The sequence below is a fragment of the Epargyreus clarus genome, unplaced genomic scaffold (assembly GCF_041222505.1).
Source record: "Epargyreus clarus isolate Ecla_fem2 unplaced genomic scaffold, WU_Ecla_fem_2.2 ptg000034l, whole genome shotgun sequence".
NCBI lineage: Eukaryota > Metazoa > Arthropoda > Insecta > Lepidoptera > Hesperiidae > Epargyreus > Epargyreus clarus.
The window spans coordinates 14,368,576-14,392,354 of NW_027332239.1; the positions used below are offsets into that span (position 1 = coordinate 14,368,576).

Here is a 23,779-nt window from a genome sequence, read left to right on the forward strand (position 1 = left end):
CATTAAAGCAACGATTGTAATGTGCCAAATCAAACGATACATTGAAGCCGAAGGTAAAATATAATGATAAGGGATTAACTTTTTTATATTTTTTACACGTTTTTATACGAATATACATTTTAAGCTTAAATAGTTTTCATTTAATATACTTTAATAGATTACAAAGGCGTAGCTTAAGGTGTAATGTGAATTTTGTGGATAATAAATGGATGTATTTTAATTTTATTTCGTTCAGTCTATTTTTTTGCGATTATATTATGTAAATACAGATATACATAAGTTTATACAATATAGCAAGCTATCTTTTGCTAATGCACGTGTTTTTCAGACTCTCTAAGGGGTGTCGCTTATAGAAAAAAAAAACTTATTTTTTTTAATTAATTTCTTTTGTCATCATCTAAGATTTTTTTCATAAGATCTACATGAAGACCAGATTTTTATTTTTGAAACAATTTTTTTGAGATTTTTTAAAAAGTCATTTTTGGAGTTAATTATGATCATAGTTTCAGAATTTAAGATCAAGGTATATTAATCTTTTACAAATTTAAAAGATTTTTGTGCTGAATTAGTCAATTTAAATGACTAGCGAACCAGTCTTACAAATATAATTTCCTCCTTAGTTAGTAATTTTGAAAAAATAGTTATAACGTATTAAACGCCCACTAAATTTTAATTCTTGATCGATTTCTAAACACTTATTAAATGAAAATATATGTGCACATTTTATTTACATTCAGTATAAACGCGAAAGCGACACAAAATAGTAGTTTTAATTGTGCTCATAATATTCAAACACCAATTTTTAAAGTACAGTCAACAATATTTACAGTAATGTTAAATAGTCGCTACCCATGATACGTCAGAGCGCGTTATAGGTCTTATTGCGCCTTTGGCGTTAACAGACATACTACTTTAAACACCAGCGTTCCGAGTTTTGGCGATTGCGTTAATCTTGCATTGCATTTTCCCGACTATCCTAATTCGTGACTAAAATTGACGATCGCCAATATTAATAGTAGCGTGTCTGATGAACCCTTATCGATTCCTAGAATAGTGATGTTATGAATCGAAGTCTTTTTAATAATTATTGTAGTGTGTTGTTTTAATAATTTTAATAATTATGTCATTGGGATAATTTATTAATAAAATTTAGGACAATAAAATCACTTTCGAATAGGTTAACTAATAATTTGATATCTGGACATAGCTAACAAACTTGGAAATATCGATTAGGTGATATCGACAAGTGTTGTACAGTGCGTCACTATACCTCTCGTAAGGCTAGTGAGTGCGAAAGAGAGCACAAGACATGGCGTCCTTTTCACTCGTCTTATTGCGGGTAGCGACGTTGTAACATTACTTTTGGCGTACAATTAGTCCGATGTTAGCCAGCAGAAATATTTTGAAACCCATTTCAAAATATTTGATACAAATACGAATAGACAAAATATAATTTAAGACAAGTTACACATACAGACACAATATACATAGATACAATACGTAGATACGTATTACATTTATACGTACGTCAAAGTACCTATACACGTAATTAAACGTTATTTTTGCCTACTGACACATGTGCATGCATTTACAGATTTTTTTGCGATGTAACCATTTTTTTTTATTTTATTACAAAATTTTATTCTTTTTCAGAAAGCCCATACATATAATGTGTATTTATTGCAACGGTATACGAATTATATACGTGATTTTGTAAATATTTAACGCCAATATAACGTACGTTAGATCGGTTCCATTTTGCCGACGTTAAAATCGCTTTATAGCGGTATAGCATATAGCGGCATTATTTTTATTACAACTTCATTTGGTTTCAATAATTTTTAAGTACGTTAAAATCATATTAACTCGCGTTATTAAACGCTAATATCATACGATTAACGTACGTTAAAACAGTTACATTTATTTTTTATGTGCAATTATATTATTACTGTAAATTTATTTTGTTTTACGATTTTTAAGTGCGTTAAAATAATTTTAATTCGCGTTATTAAATGCCAATATCATACGATTAACGTACTTTAAATCGGTTCTTTTGATCTGACGTTAAATTTTGTACTACACCAGTACGTATGATGGTTTATAAAATTATACTGTTATTAACTTATTATAATTTCATTTTCTCTTTAATGATTTTAACGTACGTTAAAACCTTTTTAATACACGTCAAAATCGCATGAGTTGTTCTCAAACCGGTGTCTGTTCCCGCTTCTCTACTTACATTCAATCGTTCCCTCTCTTTCACTCGTGTTGCGGCGCCGTATCTCCCGTCTCATTCGTCGTCGGCGGGCTCCGTGCCGAAGTACCGATCGCCGAAGTTACCGATGCCGGGCAGTACGTAGAACTTTTCGTTGATCTCCGGATCTAGCGCTGAGGTTATGATTTTCACCTAGAGATAAAAATGGTATATTTAACTGTAATGTGTCTATTAAGTATGTGATACACAACAAAGTACAATAACGGTGGCATAATTACTTTAATATGTTGGGTTTTTGGTGTTTAAATAATAGAGCCTTCGATCAATATTAATATAAGCGCGGGCTTTTTTTAATAATATGGGAATAGCAGATCTGATAGTAAGTGGCTCCCGCCGCCTATGCACATTTGCAATTAACCCCAGATAAGATTAGATTCCTACTTGAGGTCGGCCATAGATGCACCGCTACCCCTGAGGACGAAGCTTGAAAAAGTATGTCTCCCTTACACCCTTCAAGGCAGAACACAGCAGTGCTAACCACTGTTATTATTAGACAGAAATGGTAGAGGTGCCGCCGGTGTCGAACCATAGAGGGTTCTAGTACCTTCAGAATCATTGTGAGAACGTAATGTAACCATGGGCATCTTGTTTGTTTGTTTGTGTGCACTTTGTGAATGTATACGTGCATGCTAGCATATCTAAGTGTGGGTCGATTTTTTTTTCTATGAGCTTGTTTGTGTGTGTGTACTAACGTCAGGAAAAGCATACGCAATAAAAATAAAATACACGCCGATCTCAGCTATGAGCAGGCTGACGAGCCTAATGTATGCGTGATGTGTGCGTGTGAGTCTCTCTCTCTCTGCGTTTGTGTGTGTGTGCGTGTTTGTGTGTATGGGTACTCACCTCAGGAAAAGCATACGCGATGGAGTGGACCCCGATCTCGGCCATGAGCAGGCTGACGAGGCTGATGCTGGTGGCGGGCACGTCGTGGTCGAGCAGCACGCGGATGGCCATGATGGCGGCGGCGCCGGTCGCCACCGTCGCGTCCATCAGGATCACGCGGTAGTCCTTGATGTCCTTCGGCAGCCTCAGGTAGTAAAGCTGAGGAACATACACATACATTTACTGTAATTCGTGTTGGTGATTGGGTTGGTAAGTCATTAATTTTGTTTCGAAACAAGAAGCGTTTCGAGGGAACTCCTCAGCGGAAGACAGCAGTTATTCAGAAGTTATTTTATTTATTTAATTTTATGTGGCAATTGGGTAATGAACTGACAACTTAGTCCTAAGGTGTCCAATGTATAAGTATATTCAACTTTTAGTCAACAATAACACCTGTTCTTACACCTTAAGAGTTTTTGTGCTTTTTTTTTATAATATAGCAGGCGAGCATGCAGTCCACTGATGGTAAGTGGCTACTGCCACAAATCATTAAATATTCTTACCTGGAGTCGGCCACAGGTGCTACCCTTGAGGACTAAGCTGGAACGCTTCGGAAAAGTATAGCTCTCTTATTACACCCTTCAAACTAGCAGCATAGCAACACTTATCGCTGCTGTTATGAGGCAGAAATAAGTGTGGTGGTGGTGCCGCCGGAGTCAAACCACAAAGGGTTCGACCACCTTCAATCCTGCTTGCGCACGTATAACTCCCCGGTGCACCGTAGTGCGTATGGCGAGCATAAGAGTGGTGAGGTACCTGTTGCCGCTACTAACACCGCGCCAACACACCGCGGGGACGGAGAAGAGGGAGGGGTCTGAGGTTCCCGCCGTCCGGCCCACTACCAACGCGAGCGCACTCGGATTTTGATCGCCTACGTCTCCATTACGTTTCCATATTAATTTTTATTGTTTTATGTACCAAGTTTTGGAGTTATAACGTTTACCGCAACACTTCATTTTCTTATGTTCCCTTAATGAACAAGTACCTCGGGCTCGTCGGTCTGCTGGTTGGTCTGGATGAGGATCTTGCCGATGCGGATGTCCTTGCACACGTCGCACACGGCCTGCTCCATGGTCTCGCCGGCGCGCAGGATCGACACGCCGCAGATCTTCTCCACGTCGCATTTACGACCTGCGAAATACATATTCTATTACTTCATTTCTATATTGGTACGTTGTGTAAATATAACTGGAAGATTTTTTAATCAGAATAACAAACCAGTACGCAGTAAACCCAATTTTAAGTAAACATTGTCACCCGTAGGGATCTATTATCAACCTTAGATAGGAGTACAGTTCTACTTGAGATCGGGCGGATATACAGTGTGACCCCTTTTTTTTTTTTTTCGTCGGCTACCTTCAAAAGGTACCCGACGACGTGGGAGCGACGCCGGGTTATGTGGGATTTTTACCGCACTAAAACCCCCCCGGTGGCCGTCCTCAACGCTTGTTAGAGAACTCCGGGATCTCCGACGGAACACAACCGGAGCAAACAATGTGACCCCTGAGAACTGAATTAGAACTTGTTGGATCACTTTTCCCTACCACATCCTCCATAATAATACATAACAGCTATTAAACCTGCTATTATGTGACAAAATTAAATAAGGCAGTGATACCTTCGAAATCTCACCATGAAGGGTTCTACCACTGCCATAGTAAATTTTATAATTTTAACTTATACTATTATTATTCTATGGATTAACATATTTTTACTGTTTTTGGTTTGTGTTAAAACATATATTTTCTCACTACACAGCAGTCCTTAAATATTTGTTAAGACTACATTTTTTATTTATTTTTTCATAAAACAAGATTCCCATACACATTTTAACATTACACCATTTGTAATCATAAGTAAAAAAGATGTGCTAAATTTTATCAATTAAGATATTATATACGGAGTTGATTGCAGTCCACTGAGTCGGAGCATCTACGCACCGTTACACTGGAAGCCGTGCGGTGTGTCCACAGCCACGTGCGAGTAGGGCAGCAGGGACAGTGCGAACTCTATGACCAGCCGCATGAGCTGCTTGGAGTAGATGTGTGTGTATTTGTTTTTTTGAGTTTGTGTGAGTGGTTTTGTGTGTGTTTGTGTGTGCGTGTGTGTGTGTGATTGTGTGCATGTGTCTGTGTCCAAACTTAAGTGCCCAAAATATTGGATAGATCAATTATTAATAACAAGAAATTTGCAAGATAGATGCACATACCGTTGTACTGGAAGCCTTGCGGTGTGTCCACAGCCACGTGCGAGTAGGGCAGCAGGGAGAGCGCGAACTCTATGACCAGCCGCATGAGCTGCTTGGAGTACATGTGTGTGTATTTGTTTTTTTTAGTTTGTGTGAGTGGTTTTGTGTGTGTGTGTGTGTGTGTGTGTGTGTGTGTGTGTGTGTGTGTGCGTGTGTATGTGAATGTGTGCATGTATCCGTGTCCGAACTTAGATGTCCAAAATATCGGATAGATCGATTATTAATAACAAGAAATTTGCAAGATAGATGCACATACCGTTGTACTGGAAGCCCTGCGGCGTGTCCACAGCCACGTGCGAGTACGGCAATAGGGACAGGGCGAATTCTATGACGAGCCGCATGAGCCGCTTGGAGTAAAAGATAAACTCGTCGCGCGGTGTGTCCTTGTTGCGAATGAACGTGTGGAGACCTTGCACCTAGGGGACAATATGTTCGGTTAGTTGGGGATATTCCTGCCCGTTGGGACCACAGTACTCTTAGCGTTCCCGTGATCCCAACAATGGGCGTGCAAAAGAACATTTTTGACATTTTTGACATTTTAGATGGTAGGAGTTTTACTATTTACCTGATATATGATTTTAGACTAAAATTATCGCGGAATTGAGACATTTTATTATTTAACGGGTACTCATGATATGCGTTTTTTTTATTGCCGATATTTCGACCCAGTTGCATGGATCGTGGTCACGGCGAAACTGTTTCGCGTTTCGAGTACCCGTTACATAATAAAATATTTACCTGATATTTTTGTTTCATAATGAAAGTTTTTTCTTTATTTACAAAAAAAAGATAGTTCGTTTTAGACACGAACCCTCCGAATAATTCTCGCGCGTCAAAAGTGTACATTTGTATAAAAAAAAAAATACTATATTTAGCTATTTAGAAATATTTTCGAAGAGTACATCAAACGTTTCTCTTTATTTATCCATTAGGCAAGATATTACTTTCATCGCAATGTTCATTGCGTTCGTTCATAAATGATATAACTCACTTGTGGCGTGTCCTTAAGTACATACAAGGAATCCGGAACGGGTTGCCCGACGTGCGCTACGGCCAACTTTTCACGAACTTTGAAGCCACGCTGAGAAAAGAAAACATAATCAATACCTGTAAATACATTTCATAATTATTATTCTGGTTGGAAGAATTTGACAGTTTTGACAGTTTTCGGGTAAGTGTTTTATTATTTGCGTATGTGTATCATAAGTCTATCTCACTGTTATTAAAAAAGCTTAATTATTAGTAAAAGAAACATATTTTACTACGTAAAACGGAACGTTGCACGAAAACAGTCGGTTACTTGACAAGCGTTGTATGTTGGTACGTGACGTCACGAAATATTATAAAAAGTTACGATAGCGATAGGCATTCTTCAGAGGACAAAAATTAACAGTCATTAAAATCGAAAAATAAACACTGAGGCACCAAAAAAAGCTCAGTTCAGCTTCACCCAATCCCGTGCGTTTTCAATCAAGTGGTCGAACAAGGAAATTTAATTATTTGAAATCCGTAACAAAATATATATATTTTTTGTTTTAACAATAAGCTATAAACTCACCAACTGCAGCTGTTTGTGCACATGCTGCACGATCAGCTGTATGGCGACCTTGTTCTCGCCGCCGCGCGGCACGATGATGTCCGCGTGCGCCATGCTGGGCGCGATGTAGCTCTGGTACGCCGGCTTCACGTGCGTCATGTACTGCTTCAGCACGCCCTCCAGGTCGCGGCCGCGTTGCACTATGTCCCTGGGGATTAATTGTTAACTTTAATTTATGAAAATAGTTGTGACAGTAAATTTTACAAGTAATGAAATAAGATTAAATTCATCTTTAATATAATTTATTTGTTGATGTTTATGTCATATTGGTGATGTTTACGTGATATTGAAAATGTTTATGTTATGATTATCTTATTGATATGTATTACATATTTTTGTGTAACATTGTAGTGACAATATTTATCTACAGAACCGGCGAGCGAGACGATATCAGCGTTGTTGTCGACGAATACCGTCACATATTGTCACTGTCGACGTCATATTATCTATGTGTCATATTGTCATTTCTTTTGCCATATTGGCTCTGTTTGCGATGTTTACCTGCGTATAGTCCGCGTCAAACTGCTAGTCCGCTCTGAAATTGTTGCGGGTAGGTGTAGTCGTACAATTTGCTATGGCGCCGCGGGCGGGCCAGACAGATATAGGCGTCGGTGTCTACGAAAATCCGTATATCAAGAAGCCTCAACACGTCCTCATTGTAGAAGATAGTCCCGTATAATGTATGGTAACGTCATATTGTCATTGTTTTGTCATATTGTCGATATTTACCTGCGTAATCTCCTGGCAAGGCGGATATCCGTGTCAGTGTCCATAAACACCTTCATGTCCAGCAGCTTCAACACATCCACATTGTAGAAGGCCAGGATCCACTCGAAGATGATCACGCATTGTGTATGGTTACGTCGCATTGGCACTGTTTAAGCCATATCGTGTTTTTGTCAAACTGTCAATGTTTACCTGCGTAATCTCCTGGCGAGGCGGATATCCGCATCAGTGTCCACAAACACCTTCATATCCAGCAATCGCAGAACATCCGCATTGTAGAAGGCCAGGATCCCCTCGAAGATGATCACGTTCGCGCCGTACATTGTTTTCTGTGCACATGCGTTAGCTGTCAGTGGATGATTGGCATTATTGAGTTTGTTTGTGACTTATGTTTTAGATTCAATATGTTTTGAGGTTGGTAAGTCTTTATAAGTTACGGTTAGATTGAATTGATTGACAGCATGAATAATTTAAGGACTAAACATATTTAAAATAATAATTATTTTTTATGAATCAATTGAATACTTAGTAAATATTTAGAAATTTACTATTTTACATAATTACATTTCTTCTAAGTTTTTAATGCATAAATCGGGTGATGGTTACTATCCATTTAGAATGCCTTAATTGACATTCTCAATTTTGGTGTACATTGGAAGTATTCAAATAATTTAATGTAACCGTAAGACTGACATAAGATTTCAGTGTATTTTTTTTCTGAGCGAAGATTTATGTTTAACGACTTTTCATCCCTTTTTTTAGCCCTTTAGGGATGCTTTTACAACGGCGATCTGTTATAAAAAATTCTAACATTTCTTGCTTTTCGACCTACCGAGTTTATCTGCGATATTCAGTCTATTCATTTCCCATACAGTATAACCTCAATTAAGTACATAAAGCCGTGTCTCCACCCACCGTGCGGTTCTCCCTGGAGTGCGTGACGTAGTTGTATATGGGCACCTCGACCTTCTTGCCCTCGCGCAGGCGCTGCAGCACCGCCACCAGCAGCTCCATGTCGAACGCGTCCGGGTGGTCGAAGTTGTACTCGTTGCGGGTCGCCGCCTGGTGCTGCTTCTCGTTTAGCACCTGGGGGTGATGGAGAGTCATCATGAAATACTACTTTTTGTACCTGGGTAATAGGGAGTAGGCTTTAATCTACTCCTTTTTATAATATAGGAGTAGCAGACGAGTATAGCCCACCTGATGGTAAGTGGCTACTGCTCATGGACATCTGTTATCGACCCTAGATAGGATTAGATATTCCTACCCGAGGTCGGCCACAGATGCGCCGCTTCCCCTGAGGACTAAGCTGGAACGCCTCGGAAAAGTATGTCTCCCTTACCACACCCTTCAAATCAGAACTCAGCACCGCTTAACACTGCTGTTATAACAGAAATAGGTGTGGCGGTGGTGCCGCCGGAGTCGAACCACAAAGGGTTTTACCACCTTCAAAAGGACATAGTAAGCTTAAACCTAATACTGTTTCACTGCTGGGTAGGGGTTTGCCCTCAAAGTGACAGGGGTTTATGCCAGTCTACCAGGCTGGCCAACTGCAGATTAGTAGACTTCAGACTTTAGGTCATGTCCCATAACTATAGATAAATGCAGATTGGTAGATTTCACATATCGTTGATTTTTTTTTAAAGAACGCTCATAAATGTAGGTCTTCTTACGTTGTTTTCTTTTCCCGTAATCATGTGATATGTTTGATAAGCATATAATTATGAAAAATCAGAGATGTCCTGGGATTCGAACTTCTGATCGTCGATTGAAAGATCAAATTTAAATTCACTGTTTGCTGTAATGGGGTAAAAGGGGTTTAAGTGGGCACGGACCCTACGAGTCCGTACTTATGCTTATTATAATTACTTAAAATATTTTTTTATGTTACAGGTATAAGATAATGCTGACCTTATAAAAGGAGTCCATACTGACGATGGTGACCCAGGGTATGTTTAGAGATTCTATGATTTTGGCCGCCACTGTCGTTTTACCCGATGCACTGGCACCGCAAATACCTGGAGAAAAAAATGCAATATAATCAATTTTATGTACTTACGTAGGACAAGTATGCGTGTGGAGATTGTGTATAAGGTGGAAGGGAGAGGAAACATTTGAGAGGGAGAAGCGAGAGAGAAAGAGAGATCGGCGGAAAGAAATGAGTGTCATTTTTTTGGGTATACGCGTTTGAGGTTATGTTAAGTCGTAAGTGTTTGTTTCTAATTATATGTGAGTTTGTGTGTACTAATGAATATTTCTTTTAGCGCGCATGCATGTTTTTGCACGTACACCCGTGCGTGTGTGTGCTTGCCTATGTGAGTGTGTACTGTCTGTGTATACACTCACCGATGAGGGAAGGGCTTGAGCTCTTGCCCGCCGGTGTAGTTGTACCAGGGCGGGCGGCCGACCGTGTGAACGTTCTTATATTTCTAATTCTCTCACAACTCTGATTCTGCGTGTGTACGGATGTGTGTTTTCGCGTGCGCGTGCTTGTCTGTGTTTTTGTCTATATGTAATCTCACCGATCAGAAAGGGCTCGACTTCCTGCCCCCCAGTGCAGTTGTACCAGGGCGGGCGGCCGGCCGTGTAGATGGTGCGGCGGTCCGCGTGCAGGATGCTCTCGGCGGTGCGCTTCGACTGCGACATCGACGTGGTGCGCACGCGCCGGGCACGCGGCGACTTCAGGATGTTTGAGCCTGAGGATGACACGTAAAATAATGTTATTTTAAAAGAAGTTTTCCGCACCCAAAGGGTAAAAATTGAACCCTATTAGTAATTACTAAGACTTCGCTGTCAGTTCGTTTGTCACAGGGCTTTATCTACTGAACCGCAATAGCTAGACATTTGCAATTTTCACAGAGTATGCATGACGGTGGCCGCCATAACAACAAATAAAAAAAAATCTTAAAAATAAATGGGGGTCGCCATACAAGAACTCGCTTTTTTTCTACGCGTTATCTGTTAAACCGTAATATATAGACATTTCAAATTTTCATTATAATACAAAATATTTAATAAAAAAAATGAATATTACGAGGTACGGAATCCTCCGTGTGCGAGTTTGAGTCGTACTTGGTTTTTCTACCTAAGTTAATGTTTTCGTTATATAAAGGACTAGCTGACCCGGCAAACTTTATACCACCTCAAAATCTATTTATCAAATATATTTCATATTTCATAAAGTATAGCCTATGTTACTCGTGGATAATATAGCTTTCGAATGGTGAAAGAATTTTTAAAAACGGTCCTGTAGTTTTTGAGCCTATTCATTACAACCAAACAAACAAACAAAGTTTTCCTCTTTATAATATTAGTATAGATAATAATACCCATATAGATAGACATCATTATAACTTGTTCCATATTAATTAATGAAATTAATATAAAGCTAATATATAGTCTATTAAATTTGGTAGAAGTGTACAAAATTTTCCTAAACACAATTTAATATTCAAATGATGACCTAATCGGGTTATTCCAATCAACCAAATTCCAGTTATAATTTCAAATAACATTTTATCTTCGGAATAGGCACTACCTTTTCCATTTAGCAACTCAAACCAGATTTTATTTCACTATTATTATGCGTTTAAAAATTATATTAACGATACGTGTATCAATTAAGATACTCTTGTATGTTTGTGTATTTCTTTTGACACACAAATGTTATGAATTTTATACGAAGACAATTATCATATTACAGATGAATACATTCTTTATGTGGTTAGATAAATTCTCCTTGAAGGGGCGCAACCTTCTGTCTCGCCAGCCCCTACGTCACAGACTACAAGGTATTATTCATTAAACATTGCTTTTTTATCATGATTCTCATCTACTGCAAAAAAAGCTGCAAATAATTGGCCAAGTGCAAGTCGAACTCGCACTCTGAGGGTTCCGTACTATTAATATTTCCATATTTTTATTATTTTTTAGGAATTTGTTATTATATCAGCCACCGAAGTAAATAAAAATATATTTAACCACAGACCTATAGTGTACAAAACAAATACAAGTCTGTGATTTGAACTGTCTAACTATTACGGTTCAATAGATAAAGCGAAAAATGTCGGGAAATAGCGGTTTCTTGTATGCGACCTCAATTTATTTTCAACCTTTTTTTATTTTTAGTATTTGTTGTTATAGTTGCCACATTTATACATACATATACATTTCGAAGGTGGTAGAACCCTATGTGGTTCGACTCCGGTAACACCACCGCCACACCTATTTCTACCTAATAACAGCAGTGTTAGGTGCTGCTGTGTTCCGGTTTGAAGGGTGTGGTGTGGTGTGGACTTTACCGAGGCGTTCCAGCTTAGTCCTCAGGGGTAGCGGCGCATCTGTGGCCGACCTCAGGTAGGAATATCTAATCCTATCTGGGGTTGATTACAGATGGCCATGGGCGGCAGTAGCCACTTACCATCATGTGGACTGCATGCTCGTCTGCTACTCTTATATTATAAAAAAAAAAAAAAACTCCTTTTAAAGTACAGTTGTTAAATAGACCTTGTACCATTTAATGAGTATCAAATCAAATCAAATCTTTTTGTTTTTTAATTCAAAATAGGTTCTTTACAGAGCACTTTTTGAATGTCAATACAACTACCGCCACTTCAGAAGGTGTTTCGTTATGGAGAAGAAGCGGCTAAAGAAACTCCATAACACACATCTCCATAAAAAAAAAACACATTTTTACAATGTTACATTTAACCTAACGGTACATATGGAGCTGGAACTACTTCAGGCGACACCGTTTTGTCAGTAAATAATCACTTAGTTTATAGTAGGGTGTTCAATTGTCGTTTCAAAGTTGCAACATTACATCGGACTTCACGGAGGTCTAACAGTAGCCTCGTATTGCATTACGACTTTCATGTTGGATTACGTTACATGCCTCTGATGTGATGTATTGATCATTTTGCTTTATTAAAGTTGCTTTGTTACTTCGTATGTAAGTGGTGGTAAAATCTTGTTAAAAGTTCAGAAATATCAGTCCAACTGATTGAGCTGAAATATTGCATAGACGTTTGATTTCGATGTCAATGCATGATTACTAACGTCACTCAGGGCCGGATTTAAGGGAGGGCAACCGGGGCGGCAGCCCCGGGGCCTCCACAAAAGGGGGGCCCCCACAATAGAGACGTCGGATTTTTTTTTAATTCCGGCTAGTAAACACTAGTAAAAACTTTATCTTTATCTACAATACTTTGTACAAACATGAATACTAGAAGAATCTACCTGCGTTTCACAATAAAATATTTATTGAAAAACTCAACTGAAAAAATTGTTCATTTTATTCGGAAAATAATTTGGGGCCAAGGGGCCTCCACTCGTTTGTTGCCCCAATGCCTCTAGAACTCTAAATCCGGCCCTGACGTCACTCTAAATCTAAAATGGCAGACACCGCAAGCTAGGTGGAGCAATTATTTATTTTACATCCACACCTATAGTTATCATATGGGTATCAAAATGTAAGGGTGAAATACTTCTTTCTCCGAGGCGTTCCGAATAGTCATTAGAGTAGCAATTCAGAGTAAAAAGCGTGGGGAATTAATTATCTAATAAGGATAATGGGAAATTGTTATCAAATTATTGCATTGTCATTGGTCCTTGATACGTGTGCAAAGTTTCAAATTAATCAGAGTTGTGGAAGTTAGTAAAAATTATGCTCCAAGATACATACATACAAACATACATACATACATACTTACATAGATACAACCCAAGCTAAGAAAAGCGTGTATAATAAAAAAATATTAACTTTCAGCCAAGGCTAGCAACCTACAGAGTACCCACCTGTGGACGGCGGCCTGTACGGCCGGACATTGGGCACGGTGGTGGGCGACGCCGGGGCGCGCGAGTAGTCATCATCGTCCACGAACACCTGCTCGCTCAGCTCCAGCGCCAACTCTGTGTCACTGTGGATGTTACACTTAGGTTAGGTTAGGTTAGATATTTCAATTTGAGGTTGTAAAACCAGTATGGAACAGCCAGACTTATTTCTAGTGAGAAGTAGTTTTGCGTTTCGGTATAAAGGTGTGTAAGCCGGCTTAAGTATAAGCCGACCGTCTTAGCTCTTAAGAGTGTTTACGCGTGTGTGATCAGTTTCAAGTTTAATATGGAGTTGGTTGCAGATGTCCATAAGGTGAAGTGACCTCTTTAGGGACTGTAAGCTTGTTTGCTACTGTAATCCTATAAATAACAAATGATAATGAGTATGAGAAACAAAGTATGAGAATGAGATGCATGAGTATTAGTGCCTATGTCCAAAATGATCTACGTTACATCCATAAAATGGCTGCAATCGGCCGTCTCTGTTATGGGGCGAATTAAGTCTCTCTTCAGAGCGGTCATTCTTGACTTAAACAATATATAGCAGCTATTCGCAGTAAGTACTGGAAGGCACTGTAGTGGAAACCGTATAAAGGGAAAAAACATTTTGAATTCTTTCATCGCTTATCGGTACCTATATTACTTTTGAGTGTGTGACTAATGGTATACTTGTGAAGTAGAGGTATTATCACACTTAAGATATTAGGGGCAAGAAAAGGGGGCGCCATTATTTATTATAAATTCACGAGAGATACAAGTAAAGAAATGTGTTATGTGTTATTATCGAAAAAAATAATAGATACACGACGAATAGATAACCTCTTTCTATTCGAAGTCAGTAAAAATAAATAGTTTTGTTTGCTTAAATGTTTATTTGCACATATATGGGCAAAAAGCTGCGCGTGTACCGAAAAGCGTCATTGTTGCAGTAACGCCGCAGCGCAACCGTTTCTATAGAAAATAGTTTCCGTAACGCGCAACGTAACTGTTTCTGTCGTGCCCCGAAGTAACAGTTTCACTCAAACATCAGCATTACCGTTTCCATATCAAATAATAACGTAGTCCGAAAGTAGATATAAAAGTTTCACTTTACAACAATTTCTACAATTACTTCAATTTTTAACCGACTTCAAAAAGGAGGTGGTTCTCAATTCGGCCGGTATATATATATTTTTTTATGTATGTACAGGAATTACTCCGCCGTTAGTGGACCGATTTTAATTATTCTTTGTTTATTGTGTCGGGACAAACTGGAAGCTGGTCCCACTTAAATATGGTTAGGATCCATGTATGGATTCTGGAGAAAATGAGGGGAGAGGAGTTCCCCTTACCCAATGTAACTTAAGTAAAAAATAATTCAAATAAATGTTGGTTTAGTACATAGTTCTGAAGTCGGCGCATATATTGGACACGCTGTTTACGCCGCTATCAATCGAAATGTATTGAGCGCTGACTTCAGAACTATGTACTGAATCAACATTTATTTGAATTATTTTTTACTTTGTAGTGACATAGAAGTTGGTTATACTTTTTTTGTTAAATTTTTTATTTTGTTTGTTTATTTGTACAAAATAATTTCGAAAAATACTGAACCGATTTGAACGGGAATTTTACAGAAAGATCGATAATTTTACAGAGATTGACATAGACTACGTTTTTCCACAAAAAATATTTAGGGTACTGAAAAACCGTACTCCGGAAAGCACGCGTTCGCACCGCGTCGCCTGTATAACTAACAAAATATTATATATTATACTTTTACATTACATACTTACTTAAGAAACTAATCGCCCATTGTTCATTTAAATGTTTATTATCACGTTTTTAAGAAATTTCCCATATAAACGGATTCTCTACACTGAATGACGCTTAGTCGTCGTTGACAACGTGCCAGGTCTACCTCATTCATTTTCATATTAACTTTACTGTTACTCATTCAGATAATCGATAAATTACATTGAAGGTCTGTTTGTTTTCAAAATAACTTCCTACCGTTTCCTGAATCAAGATACTAATACATATTATAGTCCGCGCCGAACTGCTAGTCCGCTCTGAAGTTGTTGCGAGCAGGTGTAGTCATATAATTTGCTATGGCGACGCGATTTATTTCTATATTCAGAGCGGACTAGCAGTTACCCGTTGTTTATATAGTACCTATATGATATTCGAAATTCTAGGAATCGTGGTAGAACAATTAGTGGTACGCAACCCACAATGTGAGAGTTCGATTCGTATTTGGCTATTTATTACCTAAACGGCCCTTTTCTCATGACGTAGAAGATCACGTGTTTATCAGGTACCCAGCTTTAAGAGCCGACGCACGTGATAGCATTGCGGCGTCGTTCGCTATGTATTCCAAAATTATGTACATAGATCAAATTGTTTACTGTGGCAAATATTCCGAGAAACTGACCGTAAAACACAAATAAGGAGGTTTGGGCATTTTTCTATTTATAGTCCGCAAATGCCAAATTTAGTTACTTGCCGAGTGCAGACGAATATACTCGAGTACAGGCATGGAAACTAACTTGTACCTACTTCGGTCTATTCGTTTTTATATAAGTACCTATATAATATTCGAAATTCTATGAATCGTGGTAAAACAATTACTGGTACGGAACCCACAATGTGTGAGTTCGACTCGCACTTCGTCAATTATTACCTAAACGGCCCATTTCTCATGACGTAGAACAGCGTTTCCCAGCCTTTTTCAGTCCACGGACCCTTAGGAAATCAAGCAGTTTTCACGGACCCCCTTAATAAAATAAACAGCAAAAAAAACGGATTAGGTATTTATTTTAGTTTACTGTTTATAATGAAAAATATGAAGAAAAAAAAAATAATGTGAAGTTTGGTGTGGCTTTTTTGCAACTAAATCAGGGATATTCGGGTTGATGTTGCTACTAATCTGTAATCTCAAATCAGATCCTACTTGTAATCTGTTTCTGTATTTGTTTTTTGTATAAACAAGAGTAGAGAATGCCTTTTCACATAGGTAGGTTGAAAAAATTGCATTTAATGAGCGATTTATGTATGGTCCAGAGATGACACCGCGGACCCCATACATATACTCGCGAACCCCCAGGGGTCCGCGGACCACAGGTTGGGAAATGCGGACGTAGAAGATTGGATCACGTGTTTATCAGGGGCTATATTAAGGGCAGACGCACGTGAAAGTATTGCGGCGTGCTTCGCAATGGTTTCTAAAATTATGTACATAGATCTAATTGTTTACTATGGCAGATATCCTGAGAAACTGACCGTAAAACACAAATAAGGATGTTTGGGCATTTTTCTATTTATAGTCCACAAATGTCAACTTTAGTTACTTGTAGAGTGCAGACGAATATACGCGAGTAGGGGCATGTAAACTAACTTCACTATTCAGCCGTCTCCGCAGGATGTAGGTTATATATACATAACTGTGGAATTGTTCGCAAATAAATAATCGGCTGCCAGGAAATTCGCGCTAACATTGAAAATGAAAGCAAACACTATATTTGTCAACGATTAACAAAGATAAGTGACGTTGCGAAAAATAAATCAATCATAAGAAGAAATCCTTCAGTTAAAGTCGTGACTAACGCCATTTCCTGCAAACACAAAATAAGGTCAAACAATTTAGTGTCTATTACGGGCGCTAAATACCTAATTTATACAACTGCAATATGTCAACCCATTACTGTCTCTCTGCTGGGTATGGTTAGGGATGGGACAATAAAACGATATACATTTTACGTATCGATTATTTCAAATGAGCAGTCAGCAACGCGACCGCAAATTCATTTTAAAGCTTTTTTTTTACCGGCAAATTTTGAGCTCAGTTTCACAAATCGACAACAACCGTTCGATCAATACTAAATCGATTATCGTAAATAATCGAGTTTGTTAGAGGAAGAAAAAGAGGATTTTTGAATCGATTTTTTTCAGTCGTTCTCACGTCTCTAGACATGGGTCTCCTCTCGAGTGGAAGGTGTTCAGGCCATAGTCCACCGTTAGCCAACGCTGTGCCAACTATACACGCAGTCACTGATCGGTTTCCATAATCATCTCTGCATCGAACGTGCAACATGTGGAATGAACTTCCTCCTTAGGTAATCCCGGAGCGCTATGACATGAGGCTTTTCAAGGGAGGTGCAAAAAGAGCTCTTTTTTAAAGCCAGCAATGTATTATCGATTCCTCTGATATTGTAAATGTCTTATGACTCCTCCAGATAGCCCAACTGCATGATTGCTACGTTTAATTACATTCTGTCCCTGTAGTCCCGGGAATAGAATAGGGCTACGGTAACACCTGCCTGTCGTAAGAGGCGACTAAAAGGGGGCTTCCGGGGTTGCGGGCGGCAAGAGTGGGAACTCAAACTATTCAGAAAGCAACCCCGGGAAGAACGGCGGTATGTGTCCGGTCGTAAACACCAGATGGTGTGGGAGGAGCCAAAAGGGCTCTCCCCAGGACAGAGCCCGATCGGGGCATCGCGCTTGGAGCACTCTGGTTGTGTTCCGTCGGATATCCCGGAGTTCTCCAACAAGCATTGAGGACGGCCACCGGAGTCGCTCCCACGTCAAAATCAAATAATATTATATTTAAAAAAAACAAGTGCAAATTGGCAGACTGCTTATAACTGCAAAATACGTGCATATATTCAAATATTGATAAAACTTAATGGCTCATGCATGTTTGGCACGATAAGATTTATTTATACATTTGTTAATTTGACATAGTGATAATGACAGAAAATATTACCTATATTAAGATTTAAATATACAACTCTTTTTTTTTCCACGCGGTTAAAGTGCTTCAGGGTTCCTCAATTCTCCACAGTAGCTGTGATACCTATGGGACTTGCGCTGTTATCTCACTTGTGGGGTTGTTGCTTAGCAGTGGGCCATAATCATGGCCGCCGACATATATTTCTGCTTAACAGACTATATGCACTATGTTTTGTTGTGAAAGGCCAAGTTACATGTGGTGTTTCAAGTTAGTCCTGAGAAATAGCACCTTTAGGTAGAACTCGTATCATTTTACTAGATTTTGCCCGCGCCTCGGCATCTTGGGCCTCATTTACTTTAAAAAAATATCCTATGTATTTATCTAGGTCATAAAATACATATGTGCCATATTTCATGCAAATCCAATCAGTAGTTTTTCCGTCAAAGAGTAAAAAATAATAATTGATACTTAAATTTCTTTTTTATAATTAACACAATTAAATGAAAGTAATAAGATATGATTTTTATTGAGAATACTTATGTCTATAAGACGTACGTGGGAGCGAGAAAGCCTCTGCTTTGCGAACCCCAAGGGGGTCGTGACATACACTTTGAAAAGCACTGATTTAAACTTTAAGATAAGAACCGGCATTGTTCACAATTTTATTTTATTTATTATTACTTTATAGTTTTATTACGTAGATTACATAACTTATCATAAGAGTCAAAACAAGAAACAGGCAATCCTTGGCATAATGAACAATGGCCGTGGTGGATACAGCCAGTTGGGACGAGTATGAAATAAGGTCAGATTCGGTTTACGAGTTGTTGTTGTTATGCAGTTTTTATACCGACCGCGTATTTTATTGAATTCGTCAATGCAACGAAAGAATCAAATGAAAAGTAATTTTTGATGTAGCATCAGCCAAAAAGATCTTATGTCATTCACTTATTTCTGGTCCACTGCTGGGTAAGAAGGGTTTAGGTTACAGCCCACCACATTGGCAAAGTGCGAACCTTCATGGACGTTTATGATATTTTCCGTCAATTTCAATATGAATGCAAGACAATAGAAATGCAAATCTAGGATTGGAACCCTAGATGAGTATGAGGACCCTAAGTTCCAACCTTTACACTATCACTCCTATAACATACATAAATATGATAACTATGTGCAATTTTCTGGTCCACAATTTGAACCCTGGAAAAGCATGAGGGGCCGAATTTCAAACCCTTACACTATCACTCCTATCACACACATGAATATGATAAAAATGAAATTTGTGCAATTTTCTGTAAAAATTATCATTATTTAAAAATAGCATTAAGAAAACATTGTATTGAATTGTAAACAAGATTGATAAATGAATGCAGAACAATAAATTAAGCTCATTGTGTAGGAAAGGTCCAGGCATGATAACTCGTGATAAGAGCCAGTGAATGTACAAGGTTGTTGGAAAAATAGGTTAATTTCTTTTGTATGTACCTGTGTGGTAGGGATGGCGAGTTAGAACATTCAAAAATATACATTGTTGATTTTTTTTACTGTTTAATACTAATTTTTAAATCTTTTGGTTAGGAGGTTTTGGGTTAAGCAACATTCTGGTTTGTTTTAATGGATTGTTTAAACATCTTTCTAAGAAACATACAAATCTAGCTGTCTTTCAAAGAAACTATAATGATTAATGATTATATAGTTAGCTAATCGTTTAGATATAACTGTTCTTTTTGAAGGATTTTTTTCAAATGAATTTGTATGTTATTTGATTTATTTATGTAACACAAAAACTATACTAGAAACAGCAGAAAAATAGATTGAATGAAGATAAATATGAGAAATACACATAAAGAGGTGCAAAAATCTTGCATAGGACCTGTCCCGGTATCAATCATTAGAGGGTCTGTCTGTCACGATGTCATTAACATTTATCTATTCAATCATAACAGGTAGTCACTTTCCTTTTTACTAAGCATGTCTTTCTATACCTGCTTTGATAGCAAATACTAAGAATAAAAATAATATTGTGGTACAGAACCCATCATTTGCAAATTCAACTCACATTTGACCAATCAGTTCTCAATTAATTGTGAGGGTCACAGTGTCACCTTACAACAAGAATTAATTGTATTTCAGTTTCATTGTTCTTAAGGTTGCAGTGTTGATTTAGCTGCAAGAGTATTTTAAAAACATTTATCTTTTAATGCATGTGTTACATCCTGCGATTATGTCAACATATGATAATTGTGTTTTGTTGTTCTGTTTAATTTTGATGTATTTAACAGTCATCATCATCAACTCATTACTGGGTACAGGTCTCCTCTCAGAATGAGAAGGATTAGGCCATAGTTCACCGCGCTGGCCTGGTGCGAATAGGTAGATTTTTTTTAAGATTTCTCAAGTTTAAGCAAGTGATAATTAATTTCTAATATGTACATAACTTTGAAAAATCAGAGGTGCATGCCTGGGATTTGAACCTCGGACCCCTCAATCAAGAGGCTGAGTTATTAACCACTAGCCTATCACTGCTTTTTTTATGCTGCATGTATTTAACAGTGTCATTACAAATATGAATGCATATGCATGATTCTTAAGAATGGAAATGCCCAAGTTTGCAATGGAGAAGCATGGTGGAGCAGGCCCAAGTTTCGTTATTATTTAAGATTGTTTAGCCCCCATTTGTGATGGAGTAGAATGGTGGAGTATGCCTTGGTTTTGCCCAGTTTTAAGGAGATATGTGACCAGCGGTAGGAGATTAAGTCTTAAAGTGGAGAATTGAAAAGAATAGAACACAAATAGAATGCATGTGATTTTGAATTTAAGACAACACAAAAATTAGAATTAATGTGATTTTCAATTAAGTGAAGTGATGAGCCATAACTCAAGTGTTTGTTATTTTGAATGACATAACGATGGTTTAAAATTTTGCTGTCTAAGTTAGAGGTTAGGGTTCAAGTTCAAGCAACCTATGATTTTTTTAAATAACAGTATTAGAAATAATTGATCACTTGAATTCCTATTCATGGAGAATATTTTTGAGGAAACCTAGCTTTCCCATAATGTTAATGATATTTGGGTCACTTATGTTGGCTACTACTTATCTGATGTGTTGAGTTATGGGCTAAACCATGATTATGGTAGGGGTCTACTTTTAGCAATAGGAGGATAATTTTTTGAATTAATATTTGCATTAGACAGACTCTGGTTAGATATTGGTCCCTGTTGTGGGCTATTTTGGGATCAAAATATCTATGTTGAGACCACCCTGATGCTATGAGATACTGCAGTGACTAAATTAAGAGATCAAGTGTATAAATAAAGACACAACCTATTTCACTGCAGATTGATGGAAATACTATCCAAAAAAATTTAAATTCACACATACTATTTGCTTTTATCAGTACTATTCACTAAAACATATTAGTTACCTGTTTGTTTGTTTACTCTACACATCTGCAGTGACACGGTGTCATGTTTGTGTTATCAAACTTTGATCTTATCTAGTTTAAAGATAGGATACAGTTTGCATATTGTGTTTCATTTTTACGTCAGTTTCAAGGTCACTTTAACTATGTTTTGTTGTCTTTAACCATGTTTGTTTTGTGTTCAGTCTGTTATACATCTGTCGTCGAGGTAATAAACGATAGTATGAAAGAACATCACTTAAAAGTAACTAAATGAATTTTGAACAATAAGCTTGTAAAATTTACGCAAATTATACAGTAAATACAGCGTCGAACAGCACAGAAGCGAAAATAAAGTCGCAAACTAGACATGACGATTATCTAAAATGAAATCCATCAAATCTTACGGGTTCGCGAAGATCAATGAACCTTGATCCATTTCTTCTAGAATTTTGAACTTTCTCACGCGATACGGTCTCGTTTCGGAGGCGGTCGGCCCCGAGCACGTGTCTGATTCACGGCGCGATCTTACAGCGGGAAGCAAGCTGCCAATGTACTAAATAAATGTCTAAAAATAAATCACAATGCGTTTTATAGGTTATGATTCTGGATGGCGGCGGGACAAAGCGCACTCCGAGTTATTCCAGCGCTGCACTGAACCGCACTATTGAACACTGCATCAACGCTCATGGTCAAGCTCGCACTGAAAGATTCGCAAATTTTGTTGACGACGGACAGCTGTGCAAACAAACATTAATTTAGGTTAGCGCAGACGATTTACCTATCTGAGCTAGCGGAGCTGGGAGTTTCGAACTGTGTCAGCTTCCCAGCCATCACTGGTCGTCACGGCAAAGACTAGAATTTAAATAAAACTATATAAAAATCTTCCAAAATTCACGACTGTAAGCACACGCAAGTACGACTTGACGTTTGCTCGTTCGAAAACTGCGTGCGTCATATGTGCGCAGCATCCTACCCCGAATCCTTCACGTCATTGTCAAATTTAAAGCATGTGGAGAAAATATTGGAATAAAAAATTAAATAATTTACGTAATATATGTATTAGTTGTTAGTTTCATTATTTCGGTATTTCTCGAACGTTAAATTGATCATTTTGTAAAGTGTACAAAATAATTAAGAACCATTGATTTTTAAACGTAGAGTTTGCGTTCCGTTCCACACAGTAACGGTCCGAAAATCAATATGCCTTCAGAGAAATTTTAAAATAAATTTATTATTTTAAACAAAAACTATGTTAAGAATTTGGGTACATTTTAAAGTATTTAAATATTAATTATATGAATATGTTTAATTATTATTGTTCTTGATGTATTTTAGTATAATAAATGCATTACAAACATGTTATTTGTCGCTTAAGTTAAAAATAACTTTGATAAATACAATAAAAGTAGAATTTAGGGATTTATTTTCTTGCATTATTTTTATATTCAAATAACTTTAACAATTCTCTGTTTCTATTTAGTAACAGTAAAGTAATAGAACTCCTGACAATGTTTCTCCCATGTATCCACTAGAAAAAAGTTTGCTTTCTTATTATTTAAGGGGCCGTATGAACCGAATGTCGCTAGTTAAGTTGGTATTGCAACGAAGCTATACCAAAAGATGGGAATATGTATGTATTATGTGTATTTTAAGGATGGAGTATTAGGATTGACGTAGGCATTGTTAGAAAGGCAACTATATAGTTACAACCTTTTATTTACACACGGGTTTCACCTTTTTTTTTATAATATAGGGGTAGCAGACGAGCATGCAGTCCATCTGATGGTAAATGGCTACTGCCGTCCATGGACATCTGTAATCAACCCCAGATAGGATTAGATATTTCTACCTAAGGTCGGCCACAGATGCGCCGCTACCCCTGAGGACTAAGCTGGAACGCCTCGGAAAAGTATGTCTCCCTTACCACACCCTCCAAAACGGAACCAGCAGCGCCTAACACTGCTGTTATTAGGCAGAAATACAATCACCTCACTTCAATTGAAATAGGCCTAAAGCATATTCCACCACGTTCTGCCAGTGTTCTTCCAGTTCTTAAAATACATAATAAGAGTTAGATAAGAAAACAAAGATAATCTCCAATAAT

The 23,779-nt window shown here is 37.8% G+C and overlaps 1 protein-coding gene across 1 annotated transcript; it reads right to left on the reverse strand.

The window, feature by feature from the left end:
• Nucleotides 1-1,808: 1,808 nt before the first annotated feature.
• l(2)k01209 (uridine-cytidine kinase-like lethal (2) k01209) lies at nt 1,809-22,602 on the reverse strand. The gene is made up of 12 exons (XM_073091131.1): nt 22,454-22,602; nt 13,525-13,646; nt 10,251-10,424; nt 9,640-9,746; nt 8,644-8,814; nt 7,921-8,057; nt 6,964-7,150; nt 6,397-6,486; nt 5,662-5,821; nt 4,143-4,288; nt 3,119-3,316; nt 1,809-2,407 (listed from the first exon to the last, which is right to left on the reverse strand). The coding sequence occupies exons 1-12, from the start codon at nt 22,504-22,506 to the stop codon at nt 2,291-2,293; spliced, it is 1,662 nt and encodes a 553-aa protein (XP_072947232.1). The 5' UTR covers nt 22,507-22,602; the 3' UTR covers nt 1,809-2,290.
• Nucleotides 22,603-23,779: the final 1,177 nt, after the last annotated feature.